Source organism: Acipenser ruthenus, chromosome 5 (genome assembly GCF_902713425.1).
Source record: "Acipenser ruthenus chromosome 5, fAciRut3.2 maternal haplotype, whole genome shotgun sequence".
NCBI lineage: Eukaryota > Metazoa > Chordata > Actinopteri > Acipenseriformes > Acipenseridae > Acipenser > Acipenser ruthenus.
In genome coordinates this window covers 26,477,926-26,497,443 of record NC_081193.1, presented here as the reverse complement: position 1 = coordinate 26,497,443, position 19,518 = coordinate 26,477,926, and the positions used below count along the sequence as shown (strand labels likewise).

Here is a 19,518-nt window from a genome sequence, read left to right as displayed (position 1 = left end):
CATGTGCAATGTTTGTTTTTTCAGTGAGTGGGTTCAGCAACCAACATCACATTTGGCTCATATCCTGAAAGAGTAAGAGCAAAGAATAGAAAAGGGAGCGCGCACGGTCGTTGGGGCTTGTGTAGTGTACTTCTTCATCTGAGATTTATTTGTGAGCGAGCCGAGACAGGCATGGTATGGGCATGGCAAGGGGATACTGGGGCGCGCCGCCAAACGGTTAGGATGGATGAGGTGCATGAACGAGGAGCCCCATTCTGAAATATGTACGCGCGTGCCCGTGTAAAGGAGGGGGAGGGGGGGCGCGCTTGGGGGGCTGCGGTCCCATTGACTGTGTTCCATCTCCCTGACAGCAGCAGCAAAGAACAGAGCGCTGCACAGACTCCGCCTAGCCAATATCAAGCATCAAACCTTACAGCAGCCAAACTCAGACGTCGCTGATTTACTGTATATTATCTCCCCCGTTAAGATGGGCAACCAGTAATTGAAAGGGGTGGGGAGGAAACAAGAATTAAAACAAAGCACAACGGTGGGTGCACGGAATCATGAAAGGCTTGCAAGATTTACAAGCGCTGCTGCTCAGTCCGTGGACTACATTGTGAAAAGTGGGTTTGCACTTGTTTTGGTTTTTTTTTTTACTAATAAAAAAGCACGATAAGGAGGGGTAAAACATGTCTGCTTCACTGGGGCCCCGCGGCCCGCGCCCACCCACCGCGCCTCTGATGGAAGATCTTCCAGACCTTAGCCATCTGACGGAGGAAGAAAGAACAATTATAATGGCTGTGATGGTTAGACAGAAGCAAGAGGAGGACAAAGAAGAAGCCATGTTAAAGTAAGATCAGAAAAAAACTACATTGTTTTATTTCATTGTATTCAGTGCTCCCATTTATGTAAGGTTAATCAAATATACATGGCTGGTATAGGTTAGGGGACTGGATTCCAGTCTGGCATAATTTATTTTATTAAAATATATTCTCATATTTATGGTTACTATCTCTCTCAATACCATACATGCTGTGTTTTTCTCGAAATATTGGGATACTGCATGTCTATAGATGCTTCTTTTGTTGTTCTTGTATAACTTAATTGACATATTATTACATATGTTACGATTAACATTTATGCTTAGTTATATCTATTTAGATTGCTGTCTGATTTGTATATTTGTTGAGTGGGAAAAATAATGTACATTTTTACATAGGTATAGGCTACTCCTTGCCTCAGAGAGATATTCGTTTCTCTTTAAAAATAGAAAAGGTTCATTATGATGATTAGCCTTGGAGCGTTCTATGTTTAAGTAACATTATATTTTAACTATAAAACAGTAACCTGGGGTAACATTATTCACAGGTGTATTCAAACACAGGGGGTGTGATCAACGCTGACAAAAAAAATAATACTCAAAGAACTACAAGCTCAAATTCAGCGTTGTATATAAAATTACTATATAATATAATAATCGATTACCAAGTTGTTCTATTTTTAGAACTAAGCCCCCCAGGAACAATTTTTAGCGCTGAGCAGTGTAGTTTGCAACTGTCAAGCCCGTTGCATTTAGTCTGGTTTTCAAAGCAGCAGATCACGAATGTGAATAGAATACAGTATGGGGGTAATTGCTAATGCAGTTATTCAACACATGCATTGCATTCAACATCAGTGTTTTAAGGAACGATAGATGGAAATTCGTTACTTCATCAACTACTGCGATTCATGCATAATCTATGGCCAACATTCTCTCGAAGTGGATTCCTTGTTCCTTTTTCAACATGTGGGGTGTGGTTAACAATTCTGGTGCTTTGTGCTGGCCACTACTTTTTCAATACATTTCTGGGACCTGTAGATAGACACACACACACACACACACACACACACACACACACACACACACACACACACACACACACACACACACACACACATATATATATAATGTGTATGTATGGAGAGAGAGAGAGAGAGAGAGAGAGAGAGAGATATTAATTAGGAACACACATTCTTGCCACTGAAAAATGTTATTTTATTTGTAGTATAGCAATGTTCACATTTTTCATGCAAGATCAGATAATGACTTGCAGCTAGCGTTGTTTCCTGGTTCTGCTGCACGCGCAGTGGTAGCCTTGTTTTTTTTTAATTCATATCCTATACAGTACAGGCTTCTGATCAAATGCAATTTTACCTAGTTTACAGGATTCATCACACTTAAAGAAAAACTACCATTGTAAACTTGGCTTCTGTGGAATAGCTTATGTGAAAATCAGATTTATTGAGTAATGGGAATAGGCTTTTTTTTTTTTTAAATGAACAAGAACACAGAAGACAATGGGTTATTGGGAATTGGGAATGGTACATTGTATTTTTTGTAAAAACCGAGATCAGAAGACACACCTCCAAAAAAATGTGACTTACAGTACAGTGCTTTTTCTGTGGCCTCATCGTTAACATAAAATATGAAGTGTTTTATTATGCGATTGCAATACATGGGTCTTCACAATTTTTGATTTAATTCCATTTTCACCTATTAATATTCGTCTGTGGCTCACCGTGTAAATGCAGATTTGTAGAAATCTTTCTAACATTTTTGTCCAAATCTAATAAACAAAAAATGAAAAACACTGATAGCTTAGAGAGTTTGGCAGGCACTTGTATTAATCCTATATAAAGCACTCCATTTAGTAAGTTTAGCAATATACAGTTTGTAGGAACAGGAACATTGCATCCAATGTTTCCTTTCAATGTGTTCAGCTTTACTGTACTCTGCTAGTCAGTTCAAGCAGTAGTTTGCTATTCAAACTTTGGTTTCTTTAGTGACAGGCTATAACAGTTTCATGAATATCAAACTGCACGTTATTCTTAGTAACATCATTATTTTACAATAACTTGTGTGCTGACGCTTTGTGGATAGGGCCTGATACTGTGTAAGTTGAGTGGCTGTCTCATTTGAAGTTAGATTAAGGCCATCTTTTGCCAACATTTAACAAAAAGTAGTTATAATATTATTTCAAAGATAACACTTTAAAATAATGGCCGCAAATTCATAATGAAGTATGGCTGATTACCACAGGATTAACACCTGAATATTTTATTCATTTCCTCTGAGTTCTGAAGTAATTCATTCTGAATTCAGCCTTGTTAATTAATGTGCATTTATTTACCCGTATTCATTCCATGTTTCTTTATAACAAATTATGTTGATCACATATATAAGGCATGCATTAATGCGCCCACCAGGGGATTGTGAAAAGTGTTAATTTGTGCATGAATGCATGACTTATACATGTGATTAACATTATTTTTACAAAGAAACATGGAATACAGGTAATTAAATCCACACAAATTAAGGAAGTGCATACGACATCCAGGTGTTATTCCTGTGGTATTCAGCTGGAATTCATTATAAATTTCCATCCAATTAAAAGTATTTTTTTCCACAGTCAAACGGTTTTAAAAGTCCCTGCATATCAACAAAGCACTCACTAGGCATCTCCAGCCCCGCCCCACCCTTTCGTTCGCTATAGCTTTCACATATGCTAAGAAATAAATAATAATAATAATAATAGTCGTACATACCGATCAATCAAATCCTGATCACTCGTTTTATCACCAAACGCCTCAATAATGTGATCCAAGTCATTATTTTATTACTATAACATCTGAAAAAAGCTTTGCAAATGTCTGTGATATTCTCTGAGCGCTGATGCAGTAGCAGCCAGCTTGTTTCCTTATGGCCACCGTTATCTGATGCCAGGGGCAAGTATGACTATTCATGAGATACGCCCTTTTTTTTGTTTTTTTTTGGCTTGTCTCGGCTCCTGTCGCTCCCACTCGGCCATTGAATGGTTTTCTCTGCTTTTTCCGGAGAAAAAACGACTAGAAACCTGTTTTTTGCGTCTTTTTGATGATGTTGGACAGGGTCCGATATTGGACCGGATAGGAATAATTGCAATGTCGGACCAGGTCCGACATAGGACCGCAAAGGGTTAATGTTCTGCAAGTAACTGTACACAGTCACAAAAATGCAAAAGGTTGCATTGTAGTGACCCTTTACTGTATAGCGTAACACTAGTTATAAGGCTTTGACTTCCATTTCTCCATAATCTCCATAATCCCCCTTCACTTGCACATGTGTTAACATTAGAAGGCAGAACACATAGAGCACTGTAACAAAGACACCAGTACAGGTATTTCCCAGTACTGAATTTCTTGCAAACATTTTTCTTATGGGTCACGCTAGATGACATGGCGCTTGGCATCACGTATCCACTCTATGGTTGTGTAATTGATAGTAAGCTTCTGCAGATCAAGTCTGGTGGCAGCTATACATGGAGCCATTACTGGTCTTTTTTGCCAGTTCATGTGAAATGTGGAACCTCATAGGATCTATTTTGACAGTCTATCAATTGCAGATCTCAATGCCTACATCCTTTAACTCAACATTAACACTACAAAATACAATGCAGCATATGGTGGGAGGTAGTCTACTACTCTATGATGGAACAAGTTTAAGAGCTTAAGGATGGAGATATCAAGATCTGCCAAAGTAGATCATTAAAAACAGACCATCTATAAAACAATCAAATATTTCTACATTAAAATAGAACCTATGTATGTTAAAATTAAATATCTGGAACATCTTACTCAAACTTTATTTTCAGTTAATATTTCATCTTACTTATACACTGTACTTAAACCTGTATAACTTGTCTTCAGTGACCACTGTGATGCATGCCCATATACTATTGTTTCTGAATCTAAACTGTCTTACATCCCATGTAAAAATGGCTTTTTAATATGATATTATTATATTGAGAAGCAAAACGTATAGTATGTGAAGGCTGATTGAAACCTAATCTACCTATGGGGTGGGTATTAACAAGGCATCTACTGTACATTATATACAAAGACCATCTATTTTTAGATGGTCTCCTAAGCAGCCGTCATAAGCAGGCTTGATTATATACTGTATGTATACAGAAGTTTATGGCTCCCCGCAGCCTGAATAAATTCAACACCTGATATTACCAGCCCATCCTTGGAAATCTGTTGGTGTGTTGATTTTCATGATCATGCAATACATGATGTTTATAAGGCCCTATGCATACAGAAGTGGAATCTCTGAGTCGCATGGGGAAAACATTAACCTGCTGCTCCACAGCCTTCATCTCCCCATCTTTGGGCTGAGATGAGGAAGCAAGGTCCTGCTTTGTGAACCCTAAAATTTCTGCAGCACCTGGTCCCTGACTGCCAATGTCAGAAACCCATTCCTGGGGGCTCCCGAGTGGCGCATCCAGTAAAAGGCTCCGTGTGGAGTGCAGGATGTGCCTTATAGTCTGGACTTCACGAGTTCGAGTCCAGGCTATTCCTTTGCCGACCGAGGACGGGAGATTCCAGGGGGAGGGAGGGTTAGGTCGGCCAGGGTGTCCTCGGCTCACCGCGCACCAGCGACCCCTGTAGTCTGGCTGGGCGCCTGCAGGCTTGCCTGTAAGCTGCCTGAGAGCTGCGTTGTCCTCCGACGCTGTAGCTCTTGGGTGGCTGCATGGTGAGTCTGCAGTTTTAAAAAAAGCGGTCGGCTGACGGCACACACTTTGGAGGACAGCTTGTGTTTGTCTTCGCCCTCCCGAGTCAGCGCAGGGGTGGTAGCGGTGACCTGTGCCTAAAAATAATTGGCCATTCCAAATTGGGGAGAAAATAATAAAAAATAATTGGCAACAACTAAATAAAAAAAAAAAAAAACATTACTGTGGTAAAATGAAGAACAAATGTCTCACGCAGTGGTTTTGCATTGGTGTAAATGGATTATATTTAAAGTATAAGCATTTCACTTATAGTATTTGCTCATTTAAAATCATTACAGAATTCCCATCCCGAGTTGTTGCGCGCTTATACATCTATCCAAATACTTAGAATAATGAGTATTATTATTATTATTATTATTATTATTATTATTTATTTCTTAGCAGACGCCCTTATCCAGGGCGACTTACAATCGCAAGCAAATACAAATACATTCAAGTGTTACAATACAAGTCATACAATAAGAACAAGAAATACAATAATTTTTGTTCAAGTGTGACAAACTACAATTCAATAATACAGCAGATAATAGTGATAGTTACATCAGGATATGATTAAATAGTGATAGTTACATCAGGATATGATTAAGTACAAAATACTACAGGTTAAACACTTGGCAGATTACAATATTCTGAAGTACAGGATTAAATGCAGTAAAATAGGGGGCAGATAAGAGCAAAATAAAGCACATTTAAATGAAGGGTGATTGTCTCAGGATACAAACAGAGGAGTTCTACAGGTGCTGTTTGAAGAGGTGAGTCTTAAGGAGGTGCCGGAATGTGGTCAGGGACTGGGCAGTCCTGACATCTGTAGGAAGGTCGTTCCACCACTGCGGAGCAAGGGTGGAGAAGGAGCGGGCTCGGGAGGCAGGGGAGCGTAGCGGAGGTAGAGCCAGTCTTCTAGTGCAGGCGGAGCGGAGAGGTCGAGTGGGGGTGTAGGGAGAGATGAGGGTCTGGAGGTAGCTGGGTGCAGTCTGGTCAAGGCATCTGTAGGCTAGTACAAGAGTCTTGAACTGGATGCGAGTGGTGATCGGGAGCCAGTGGAGTGAGCAGAGTAGTGGAGTAGCGTGGGCGAAGCGAGGCAGAGAGAACACCAGGCGGGCAGCAGAGTTCTGGATGAGCTGGAGCGGACGGGTGGCGGACGCAGGGAGGCCAGCCAGGAGGGAGTTGCAGTAGTCTAGGCGGGAGAGTACCAGGGCCTGGACCAGGAGCTGGGTGGCATAGTTGGTGAGGAAGGGTCAGATTCTTCGGATGTTGCTCAGGCAGAATCGGCAAGTGCGTGCCAGAGTGGAGATGTGCTGGGAATAAGAGAGGCAGGGGTCCAGGGTGACTCCAAGGTTCTTAGCGGAGGAAGAGGGAGAGAGTGTGGTAGATTCCAGAGGAACAGAGATAGAGAGATCAGAGGAGGGGGAGGAGGAGGGAAAGAAAAGGAGGTCAGATTTAGAGAGGTTGAGTTTGAGGTGATGCGAGTGCATTCAGGAGGAAATAGCAGACAGACAGGTAGAGATACGGGAGGAGATGGTGGAGTCAGAGGTGGGGAAGGAGAGGAAAATCTGAGCATCATCAGCATAGAAATGGTATGAGAAACCATAGGATGCGATGAGGGGGTCCAGGGAGCGGGTGTAGAGAGAGAGAACAGGAGAGGACCCAAGACTGACCCTTGGGGGACTCCAGTTAAGAGTGGGTGAGGTGTGGAGGTTGCTCCACGGCAGGTTACCTGGTAAGTGCGGTTGGAGAGGTAGGAGGAGAACCAGGCCAGAGCAGTGCCAGAGATCCCCAGGTCAGCAAGAGATGATAGTAGAATAGAGTGATCAACAGTGTCAAAGGCAGCAGAGAGGTCGAGGAGAATTAGGACAGAGGAGAAAGAGGCAGCTCGGGCACACTCAAGTGAGTTGGTGACAGACAGGAGGGCGGTTTCAGTGGAGTGAGCAGAGCGGAAGCCAGATTGGAGAGGGTCAAGTAGAGAGTGGTTGGACAGGAAAGCAGAGAGCTGGCGGTGTACAGTCCGCTCGAGGGTTTTGGAGAGGAAGGGTAGGAGGGAGACAGGACGGTAGCTCTGGAGGGAGGTGGGGTCGAGGGTAGGTTTTTTGAGGAGGGGAGTGAGAGAGGCTTTTTTGAAGGCAGAGGGAAAGATGCCAGAAAGTAGAGCGGTGTTGAGGAGTGAGGAGATGAAGGGGAGTAGAGCAGGAGCAGCAGCTTGAAAGAGGTGAGTGGGGAGGGGATCCAAGGCACACGTGGTGGGTTTGTGACCCTGGAGCAGGGAGGAGAGGTCAGAGAGGGGCAAGAAGGTGGAGAAAGAGGGCGCGTTAGTAGGGGATGTAGTGGGTGTAGGGGTTGGAGCAGGAGGGGGTGCGGGGGAGGGAGAGGTGTTAAAGAGTTTGCGGAATTCTGAGATTTTAGAAGAGAAGAAGGAGGCAAAGTCATCAGGGGAGATAGAGGAGGGAGGAGGAGGAGGGGGGGGAGGGTTAAGGGAGGAGAAGGTAGAGAATAGTTTAGGTGGGTTGTTAGTGGAGGCTTCGACTACAGATTGGAAATAAGCACATTTAGCAGAGGAGAGAGTAGAGGAGAAGGAGGAGAGGAGAGTGCGGTAAAAGTCTAGGGCAGCAGGGAGTTTGGTTCTCTTCCATTTCTTTTCAGCAGATCGCAGTGTGATTCTTGCCGAGCGCAGAGGAGAGCCAGGGATGGGGAGGGGAGGGGCGAGCAGGTTGGGAGGTGAGGGGACACAGGGAGTCGAGGGAGGAGGTAGCAGAGTCTACGGAGAGTTGTGAAAAGGAGTCGATAGGAGGGAGGTGAGAGAGAGCAGTGGAGGCAAGGACAGAGGGGGAGAGAGAGCGGAGGTTACGGCGAGAGGTGACAGTGGGGGTAGGAGGAGCAGGGAGAGGGGGGAGAGACAGAGAAAAAGAGATGAAATAGTGATCAGAGAGGTCCAGGGGGGTGACAGAGAGGATGGAGGGGCAGCAGGCCCTGGAGAAGGTGAGGTCCAGTTGACGGCCAGCTTTGTGGGTAGGAGGGGATGGAGAGAGACAGAAGTCGAAGGAGTGAAGGGAGGAATCCAGCAGAGTGGCTGGGGTTGGAGAGATGGATGTTGAAGTCACCCAACAGGACAGTCGGGGTAGACAGAGAGGGGAGGGAGGAGAGTAGATAGTCGAGTTCATCCAGAAAGTGAGTGAGAGGCCCAGGGGGGCGGTACAGAACAATGAGCAGGAGTTGACAGGGAGAGGTTAGTTGGACTGCATGAAATTCAAAGGTACTGACAGAGAGGGAGGTGAGATCGGAGGGGACAGAAAAAAGTAAGGAGGGAGAGAGGAGAAGACCCGTCCCACCTCCCCGTCCAGTGAGACGCGGGGTATGGGACAGGACGTAGAGAAAGGACAGGGCAGCAGGAGTAACAGTGTTATCAGGGGACAGCCAGGTTTCAGTGAGAGCAAGGAAATCGAGCGAGAGGTGGGAGGCAAAGGCAGATATAAAATCAGCTTTGTTAGCAGAAGAGTGACAGTTCCAGAGTGCACCAGAGAGTGTGCGGGAGGGGGGGAGAGGCAGAGAAATGAGGTTAGAGGGGTTGGAGGAGCAGCAGCGGAGGGAGGGCAGAGGACGAGGACGGGGGGACAGAACAGGGATGTGAGAGACAGTCATAGCAGGACAAGCAAGACAAAAGGCACAGTAGGAGCAGTGGGGTGGAGGATACAGACCTGACTAGTAGATGGCTTCTTCCAGAGCGCTGTTAGGTTCAGTGTGGAGTAGTGGCAGCAGTGTGGAGTAGTGGTAAGGGCTCTGGATTCTTGACCGGAGGGTTGTGGGTTCAATCACACTGCTGCTGTACCCTTGAGTAAGGTACTTTATCTAGATTGCTCCAGTAAAAACCCCAACTGTATAAATGGGTAATTGTATGTAAAAATAATGTGATATCTTGTAACAATTGTAAGTCACCCTGGCTAAGGGCGTCTGCTAAGAAATAAATTTATATATATATATATATATATATATATATATATAAACAGTATATAAAAACAGCTGAAGGGCTTTTGCCTGAAATAAATTATTTTTAAAACATTATTTTTATTTTTTTAATATTTTTTTCTTCTTATCAACACACACACACACACATATATATATATATTGTGAAAGAATCACACTCGCCACGGTTCGTTGCCCCTTTAAAAACACTGACCCGACACACGCAAATGGATTTTTGAAAGCGCGGTTGCGCTATTTTTAATGAACACAAACAAAAATAAACAAAACAAACACCTAGCTCTCTTTGAGCACTAACTAAACAGAACAGGAACCTAAACTAAAACAGGACAGCTAAGCTGTTTACCTGTACAAAACAAAACACACAAAAAAGGCTTCACACTACCTTTTTCTTTTAATTACAGCTGTACCCACACCAGCACAGTCGGGCTTCTGCCCTCTTTAGCAGCCGCCCAGAGCAGACTGACTGCTCTCCTTAAATACCCTGCACCTGGCTCCAATTTTCAATAGTAGCCAGGTGCAGGTAATGATTAATCAATAAAACAATTAAACAAAACAATTAAACAAGACAAATGTGCATTCCGCACATGTTTTTTCCCCAGAGAGGTTTTAACCCCCTCCCTGCCATCTCACAATATATATATATATATATATATATATATATATATATATATAATGCAATACCCTGAACACCCTTCAGCAGTCATTCATTCATTGCTGAAACTGTGGCCATGTAAGTAAACTTGGTGGGAACAGGTGTTTCAGCTTTTGTAAATTGCATTTACTACCTTAGAGCCTAATATCTTGCCCCTTTTGGGGCAGAAATCTATTTTAGATGCAAATTGCAATCCTTCTTGTGCAAATGCAATTTGATAGAACTGGGGATTTTTTTCAGAATGTGTATGATTTTAATGAACATCAGAAAGAAAAAGCGACTGCACATCCAAGTAGACTGAGGCTGTCTTTGAACTGTATACCGGCAGATCTCAAAACCAAACTAGTGAAAACCAGTGCAACACAGCCTCCAAGCTAAGGCTTGTTTTCACCCTTTAAATCAGCAGACCCAGACAAAGAACATGCACTTTTATTACTTCCAGACATAAAAGTAAACCAAAACCTAACTCCCATGTGGAGTGCTAACTTTACTTTTCTTCACAATCCCTAAACTATAAACCAGACGGCTAAGCCGTTTTCTGGTCGCAAAAACACTATTTCACACACAGTTTTACAAATTCAGTAACACAAACGGTTCACACAGTACCTTTTCTTTTGACCACACAGGTCTTTGGTCCTTGCACACAGACCTTGGCTTCACACAGATAGTCCAGGCTACAAGGTTTCCCCTGCTTTTATCCAGGGCTTAATCTGCCTCAGGTGCTTCACATTAAAATGGAGCCAGGTGATTCCACTCTGGCTCCTGGTAACCCTGTGGCATTCTGGGGAATGTAGTCCTCCAGCACTCTCGACTACATCTCTTCTCCACCTCCCCCTATTCTGCCACACCAGGCAACAACATTCTCTATGAAACGTGTATTTGGATCCTATAAGATACAAAACAGTCACAAAAGATGCACAAGTTTATGAAGGGTAGAGGTGGCTGTTGAACAGAAAAGTTAATTAAACTATCACATTTCAGCTTCTGCCTTCTACAGGTTGAAGAAGAAAGGTGAAGAAAACATGTCAAACGTGTACTATTGATAAATGTATATTTAAAATAGCGAATCCCTTGTATTGCACTCTATAAAGTAACATCAGCATCATATTTATCTTGTGTAATGATTAAACAAAACCGTGTTCATGCAAACCACTTAATTGCGAATCACGCAATTAATACAAATGATGTCGTTTGTAGCATGTCTGCCTCATTTATGTTACCTTTCTTTCCAGTATGATACTTTTTTCACATCACTACTCTGTGGTAAAGCATAGATAAAGAGGGAAGCACTAAAAAAGCAACATATTGATAATTGTCATAAGAACCCCCCAACAGTGTCATATGAAGTGTAAAGGTTATTTTTAAACACTGCAATATTACAAAAAAAAAATAAAAAAAATATGCAAACTAAATTAGTTGAATTAGGGTTTTAATTTTTGTGTATATTATTTGCTCACAATTTGCTTGATTTAAATACTTTCCAGCAACACAGATTTTAAAAGATGTCATTGCTTTCCATGATTTATTCCAAAAAATGTGTGTTTTCTTTCTGCAGCACATTCTGAGTTTCCATTGCACTTATGTACAAAGGTGTGTGTATGTGTTCTCCATAAACATCTTACAATCACCCCAGTCCTAATGTGAACTTAAGTAGCAGTTAAAAACTCCTGGAGGGGCGCACTTTAAAAGTTCAGGAAACAAAGTTGTACTTAGGATACTGGCATGATGCTGGTACATTTGGCAGTTATGGAAAACAGCCCCCCCCCCTGAGTGTCCCAATACTTTATAAAGGGTTGTCTATATAATAAAAAATAAATCATGAAATTATTACATTTAAACTACCAAGGTAACGGGTAACATATTTAGATAATATAATACTTAAAAGTAGGGAGAACTAAAAAAGTGATCCTTGGGAAATTGTGAGTATGTAAAAACTGTTTAAAAATATATGGGAAAGGGACACTGCTTATTTAGGTTATCTGTAGCAAATTTAGATGTTTTTAATTACGCTAAAGCCATTCACAGCAACAGTGAGTCACATTAACCATACATATAAAAGAAAACAAGTCACGTGTGGTGAATATGCTGTTGCAGAGCAGTCTTTCACATAGAAAATGTTTTTCTTGTTGAGTCACGGTCTACATTTATATCAGCACTTTCAGTTTCTGAAGAGGAAGGGACATCTGAATAGAGTTATTTAATTAAAATGACTCACAATTGCACTTGAGTCACAAAGCAACTCTAGCCTAAACAAAATAGATACTGTTAGAAAGAGAAAGCTACTGTCAATGATGTCACCTCGTTGTGCTTCAAAGCCTTTTTGAGATATTAGATTTGAAGGTTCTGGTTGTGAACAATTAAAGAAATTATTGAGGTATGTTGCTTATTCTACAGGCAGATCTACTACTCTATATAGCTTGATTCACGGTAGATTAGCATGTTTCCAATTCTTAAACCGTCTGAATGCATTCATGAACAGGTACCTGTGGTTAATATAATTCAGCAGATGGTTGTGAAGTGTATTCAAATGTGGCAGTGCTAAAGCGTAGGCTGTGCAATTGTGAATAAAATGGGAATTATCCAACAGAGGTTTCATTGTATTCCTGCTCTGTTTAAATATGCCAAATAAAATAAAAAAAAAACATTAAATATAACCCAATCCCTATCAGAAGATTCCAGAATACAACCCAAACCTCCCCAAACAATTGGCCAAAGTTGCAACTACAAATGAATCAGCCGTTGCTATGTGTTTTGGGAAATCTAAAGACGTTTCCAGTGTGTGAGTGTTTAGTTTCACTGCACTACATACAGTATGTCCAATTATATAGTTTCCCACAGTATGCACTTATTTAATCAGTGTCCTTGATTTACTAATATAGAGTGTGGAGTGTTTCCTCTGTAGAATGTGTAGTATCTTGTCATTTTTATCTTTATCAAGTTTTGGGCGAACAGGAGAACAGTTTATCAGACAGAAAAGTACTGTATTATTTAACAATGTGTAGCTTTCCCAGAGTTGTTTTGAGTTGTGGACCACTATGACTAAATACTCTCACATTTAATGAACTAGAAGTCATATGTATAGATATACTGCTCAATTGAAGAGACCCCACTGCCTATAGTTGATATTTATAGTCTGTAATACTGAATGTATTCATACAACAGTTCAATTAGAAATGTTTTATTTTAGCCAGACAGAACATTTTAGACAAGATAAATCAATGTGCCAAATCAGTTCTCAAAATGAAGACAAAAGAGGAGTTTAATGGTGACCTAAAAAATACACACTTGCGAATTAGAAAAAAATGTGAAGGTGCCAAGATGTGTAGCTTACCATTAGAATATTATCAAGAAGTTTAAGAGATGTAATTAATTCTCTTATTAACCATGTGACCATCTGTGCAGGATTTTTTCTGCAGGTTTTTTTGTTTTGTTTTGTCAAATACTAATATTATAATATGTTTTTTTCACAATCCTAATGTGAGGGAATGTGCTTTCTCAACATTGTATTTGGTTGTCAGAAAACTTGATCACAAAACATAAGATACGAGGCTGTAGACATTTCCATAAATATATAATATTGAATAAGCAAGCCAAGCATTTTTCTTTTTCTTTTTACAGCTTCTTTGGAAAATGTATTGAAAAAGAAGGCCTCTTCTCAAACCTCTTAAAATCTACCAGTACTTGAATTTGTAATCATCCATCTGTTTTTTGGTCATATCTCCTGGTAATACGTAGCAAACACATTCTAAATTGGATTCTAAATGATGTTCACAGCACCATGCCATTGTTCAAAGAGGCGTTGATGATCTTTCTTTCAAGACAAATGGAGCTTTTTGATAAATGTATTTGCTTTTCATGTCAACAGATCACTTGGAAGAGATTTGTCTTTTTTAAGGGTTTAAATACACAGAGTAACTGACTGTTGATTAGAAAACAAAAGCCAGTGACTTAAAACTAGCCCTTCAGAATGTCAGTTTTAAATTAATTGTATATATTGCGGGATGACAAGTGTGCAACTGTCATTGAGAACCCCAGGTTAACAGCTATTATTTGAAGTCTCATTGTACTACTAAGGCAATCAAAAATATATTTATGTTTAGTGTTATGCCTAAATTTTCTTACCCGGCCTATAGCCTGGCATGGCATTACATCGATACACAAACACAAGCATGTTCTGAAACTGCCAGCCCTGTAATATATATATATATATATATATATATATATATATATATATATATATATATATATATATATACATATATATATAAATTACCCACCAAACCTAGACATATTAAAAAAAAAATAAGAAAAAAAAGACTATATTGCTTGTAGCACTACGCAAGGGGTCATTTAAAGAGCATGTGAATGTATAATTACATTTGGAGTGCCTGAAGTTCTGTTAATACTCAGGAGTAATCCAACTGAAAGGAATCTTCATTAAAAAATAACTGAAATGAGGGGCTCCCGAGTGGTAAAGGCAATCCGCCCGGAGTGGAGAATGCGCCCCATAGCTTGGAGATCGTCAGTTCGAATCCAAGCTATGCCACTGTCAGCCGTGGATGGGAGTTCCCAGGAGGCAGCGCACAATTGGCCAAGCGCTGCCCTGGTGGGGTAGGGGTTAGGTCGGCTGGGGAGTCCTTGACTCACCGCACACCAGTGACCCCTGTGGCTGGCCAGGTGCCTGCAGACTGGCCTGTATGTAATTCAGAACTGCGTGGTCCTCTGACGCTGTAAGTTCTGAGATGGCTGCACGGTGGGCTTGCAGAGTGAAAAAAAGCACATGGCTGACAGCCCATGTCGCTCCCAAGTGAGTCCGGGGGTTGCAGCGGTGAGCCAGGTTGAATAATAATTGGACATTTCAAAATATCGGGAAAAAAATGAATAAAAATAATTGTTAAAAGAAAAAAATGAAATGCAGTTCTCTGCCATAATACTGTACCATGTGTTGTAGAGAAGAAAATCCACTAGAAGCAAGAACTGTACTCCTTATTGGAAAGAAACGCCCTGAACACAGTGAAAGCAGGTAATTGCTGGTATTTGTTTTTATTTTATTGTATTTATTGTTGATCAATGGTAAATGTACAGACCTGACTCAGAGGGACTATATTATCACGGATAGGCTCTGTGGTGATGTCAGACCAGGAAGTATAGGACAGTTTAGTGAGTGAAATATGCTGGTGCTCAGATTTAATAAACAAACAGTTTTCACAAAACAGAAACAAAACGGCACGTTGGCCAAAATAAATAGATGAACAAAACAGACACGTAACAAACACTAAGTGAACCAAGTATCGCGCTTGTTTAGAACCAGCATGCGTAGCAATTGTTTCAGTCTTACTTCACCTCCCGACTCTCGTTCTGCCTCTGAACACACCAACCCTATGTGCATGCAAACTGACTCTTATGCAGCTGTGCTGGGACTCACTTGCTAATCAATCATTCACTTGAATCCCACCACAGTCTACACGTGAACTTATTGTGCACTCCCCATGCCCACGTACAAACATACATTTTAAATCACACGTGCTACATAACCTACACTATACACAAAAAACCCAAAAGACACCCAGGGGCGAGGGGTACGCCGTCACAAGCACTGATTGTTATCACAAAATATTTTCTATAAAGAGACTATATGGATTTTATGCATGTAGGCTTTAAAGAGTAGGCAATACACTGCATACAGTAGTTACCAACACCTCATTATGAGGTCATTTACTGTGTAGAAACAGTTGACACTAGCTAATGAATGAGTTCATTGCTAATGCTACTGCCAGTGGCATTCAATGGTCAACACATACACGTGCTTAATTGCAATTGTTAAATAACAATATCAGCAGGCATTTCACGGATTGTAAAGATACATGAGAATTGTAGTGGACAAGAATGGGAGGTTGCTGAAAAGTGTAAACCAGTTATTTTCCTTATCAGTTTTTTGCAAAGGTGGACAAAGCATCTTTTAAGATGCATGCCAATCAATTGGATTTGTTTGAAAATATGACAGTTAATTGATTTAAAAACATAGTTGATGAGAGAGAGAGAGAGAAACAAAGCATCCATCACTCACAGTGAAGCACTTAATAAATCATTCAGCATTAAGCACTGCATATATTTTTCAAGACAGAGTGATTCTGTTGTTCGTGTTGTTGTGGGTCTTTCTAATGTTTTGCTTTGTAAACTGATGATTAACTGTTACGCTGAGGAAAGCCATGTGACACCAATGACAATCTGTCGGTCACATTAGAGTTCCATTGTAAACTTTTTTTTTCGGTGAAACTTTATTATGGTAGCTTAGCCATTAAAAATATGCCGTTTAACCGTTGAATAATTTTGGTTTGTGATAGGACTATACGTGGCATGGATTTATTAACTTAAAAGGATTCAGTTTCCAAATCTTATTGAAGTTTTATAGGAGGAGTGGATATCCATCTACAAATACATAGAATTAGGACAAGCAGTTCTCATTATGTCGCTATCTGGTTTACACATCAAAAAATTGTTAAATATTCAAAGCAGTGAATTAATGAGGGGCCCTACAGTATAGTAAGTACATGTATAATTTACCGTTAATTTGGCCTAACTGTGAATTAACCACATTTAAGAATTTAAGAATTGTGAAATAACAATGGAACCGTAAATGTACAAGAGCAATTTCTCTGTAAACCTCAGTCCTGAGCTGAGGACCTGTGTCAGATTGTGAGGTGTTTTTGTAACATTGACAGCGATTCACATTCAAACCAGAGAAGAGCCAGTACATTAACCCACTGAACCCTCAACCAGCCTCCCGAATGCATTGTGGTAATGTCCCAAGAAGTGTTAACGCACTCTTAGCGTTTTCGATTAGATTGATTAGTTCAGGTATGGTCAGAAAGAACAACAGATCCCAGACAAAGGGCAGAAGGTTGTGGAAATGGCTGGCTGTAATTACGGAGATAATCTTTTAGGCCTGTTCCCCCTGGAACAAAGCTACATTAAATTACACAAACAATAGGTACATGCCTGATTTATGCAAGTTGAGAGCTTGTCTTTAAGAAGAATGTTCATATGATAAAATATAAATCAAAATGTATTCAATTTAGGGGCTCCCGAGTGGCGCATCCAGTAAAGGTGCTCCACGTGGAGTCCAGGCTATTCCTTTGCCGACCGAGGATGGGAGCTTCCAGGGGGCGGCGCCGCCTGGGGGGAGGGAGGGTTAGGTCGGTCAGGATGTCCTCGGCTCACCACACACCAGTGACCCCTGTAGTCTGGCCGGGCACCTGCAGGCTTGCCTGTAAGCTGCCCGAGAGCTGCGTTGTCCTCTGACGCTGTAGCTCTTGGGTGGCTGCATGGTGAGTCCGCAGTGTGAAAAAAGCAGTTGGCTTCGGAGGACAGCGTGTGTTCGTCTTCGCCTTCCCGAGTCAGCGCAGGGGTGGTAGCGGTGAGCTGAGCCTAAAAATAATTGGCCATTTCAAATTGGGGAGAAAATAATAAAAAATAATTGGCAATGATTAAATTATAAAAAAAAAAAAAAAAAAAAAGTATTCAATTTTAGGACCATTAGACTATTTTTTATTCTGGTTTTGTTATTGTTTAAGCACAGCAGGTCCCTTGGCCATTTTAACTGCCCAGTTTTCTAGCTGGGAAGTGCTTGCACAGATTTATTCAGACTGAAATGCATCTTTTCAGAGAAATGTAACAACAACTATGATGAGCTGACTACCGTGAAAACCCTTCATCATGACGACCCGGGTGCAGCTGTTGTTTTTAGGTGCCATTTCTTAATCTTAGTTTAAGTACTGTTTTCCTTTTTAGTGTGTTTTGGGCAGCAGTTTCAGTGTCTGTTCTCCATGAGCATACTGTCTGCGCATAAAACATGATTCTGCATATTTTCAATGGTTACATTGTATATTACCTTCATTGAAGAGTCACACAATGCTATCATAATAAAGGTGGAAGCTGTTTATATACTATGCAGATATGACCGATATGGAGTCCTGAGGAACTCCCTTATTGATCTGCAACACTTAAGAAAATCTATCAGCAGCCACTATCCGTGTTTGCAGTAGCATCCAAACCATCAGAGCACATCCCTTCCAACCTTCACCCCCAAAAAGCTTTTCATAATCATACAGTAGCCCCTTGCTAAACCGGACATGTTTGTCCAACATAAGGAGGTGTCGGGTTTAAAAACAATACAATAAAATCGCGCACACATACATTTACATTTCTCAATGTATTTTAAATATAAATCATTGCGCTGAGATAACACTAATGTGTTTTGGGTAGGCTACACATTATATTATGTTAAAATATAAATCTGTACAGTAGGCCTATACAGTATACAGTACAGTAGTAAAATCAAATGAATACCTTGCACTCTTTTTTTTGTACTTTAGCCTACTGGTAACACAAAATAAATCATGCTGCTGCATTGTACAATGCGAATAAAAGATTATTTTAAATTGAAACTAAATGATTTTAGTTTTTTTTAATGTTTTATTTTAATTATTATTATTTGTAACTTGATCTACTTAGTAGCCTAGACAATTAACACACAATAGATCATGGTCCTATACAGATGCTCAGAATGTGCTGGAGGGGTTAGTGGCACATGTGTGCAGTCTAAATGCTGGGAAAACCAGAAATATCATAGAAATTTGTTTTCAAGGCTTGTAAGTACACCCTGACTTTAGTGAAAATTAGGTATTTGGGTGTTTGCCTCAAAAATACATTGAGCAGAAGTGGCAACACACGAGACAAAGCGGATTGGGAAATGCCAGCAACAGTTGTGACTGTTTAAAACATGCTTTCAAAAGTTCTTAACAAATTGATGCAATTGTAAGTGTCGCAATTGCCTGCAGCTTTAGTACATCTCATTACAATATTTTTGATCCCTCATTTGCACTCTCATCTCCACCCTGTTTTTGTGAATTTCTGCAGGAGCGCCCAGAATTACATATTCATTTAAGGCTAAAGCGCAAATAAGAACTGCGGCTACAAAGCATTCGTTTAAATGAGCTTACAGCGTTGCATTTGTTTAACACATTTCACGCTACACTTCCAACTGGTTTGCATGTGGTTTGCAATGACTGCGACAGACTCAACACTTTAGTACATCTACCCCTTAGTGTTTTTAATCATAACAATTAAATGCTGAAAGTGAATAACATTTTTAAAGAAAATGAGAAAAAAAACTGTATTTTGTAAAATACCATTGCTTAACTTGGCTCCTTATGCCTCTTTTCCACTGTACAACTGAGCCGCGCTGGGGCCGTACCGAGCCCTCATGGTGTGGTTAAGGAGAGCCTGGGTTGTGTTTCCACTGCAGAGCCGAACCGTGCTACT

At 40.8% G+C, this 19,518-nt stretch overlaps 1 protein-coding gene across 39 annotated transcripts in view; it reads left to right on the top strand.

Annotated features, from left to right (window-relative positions):
* Window positions 1-329: 329 nt before the first annotated feature.
* LOC117402495 (regulating synaptic membrane exocytosis protein 1-like) overlaps window positions 330-19,518 on the top strand; it is a 147,159-nt gene continuing 127,970 nt past the window's right edge. For 36 of the 39 annotated variants that reach the window (XM_034003705.3, XM_059023907.1, XM_059023908.1 and 33 more), the window contains exons 1-2: window positions 330-829; window positions 15,146-15,217. In XM_034003705.3, coding sequence (XP_033859596.1) covers window positions 669-829; window positions 15,146-15,217 — 233 coding nt within the window. In that variant the 5' untranslated portion in view covers window positions 330-668. The remainder of the gene's footprint in view (window positions 830-15,145; window positions 15,218-19,518) is intronic. The other 3 variants (XM_059023901.1, XM_059023909.1, XM_059023875.1) reach the window with 1 other exon arrangement.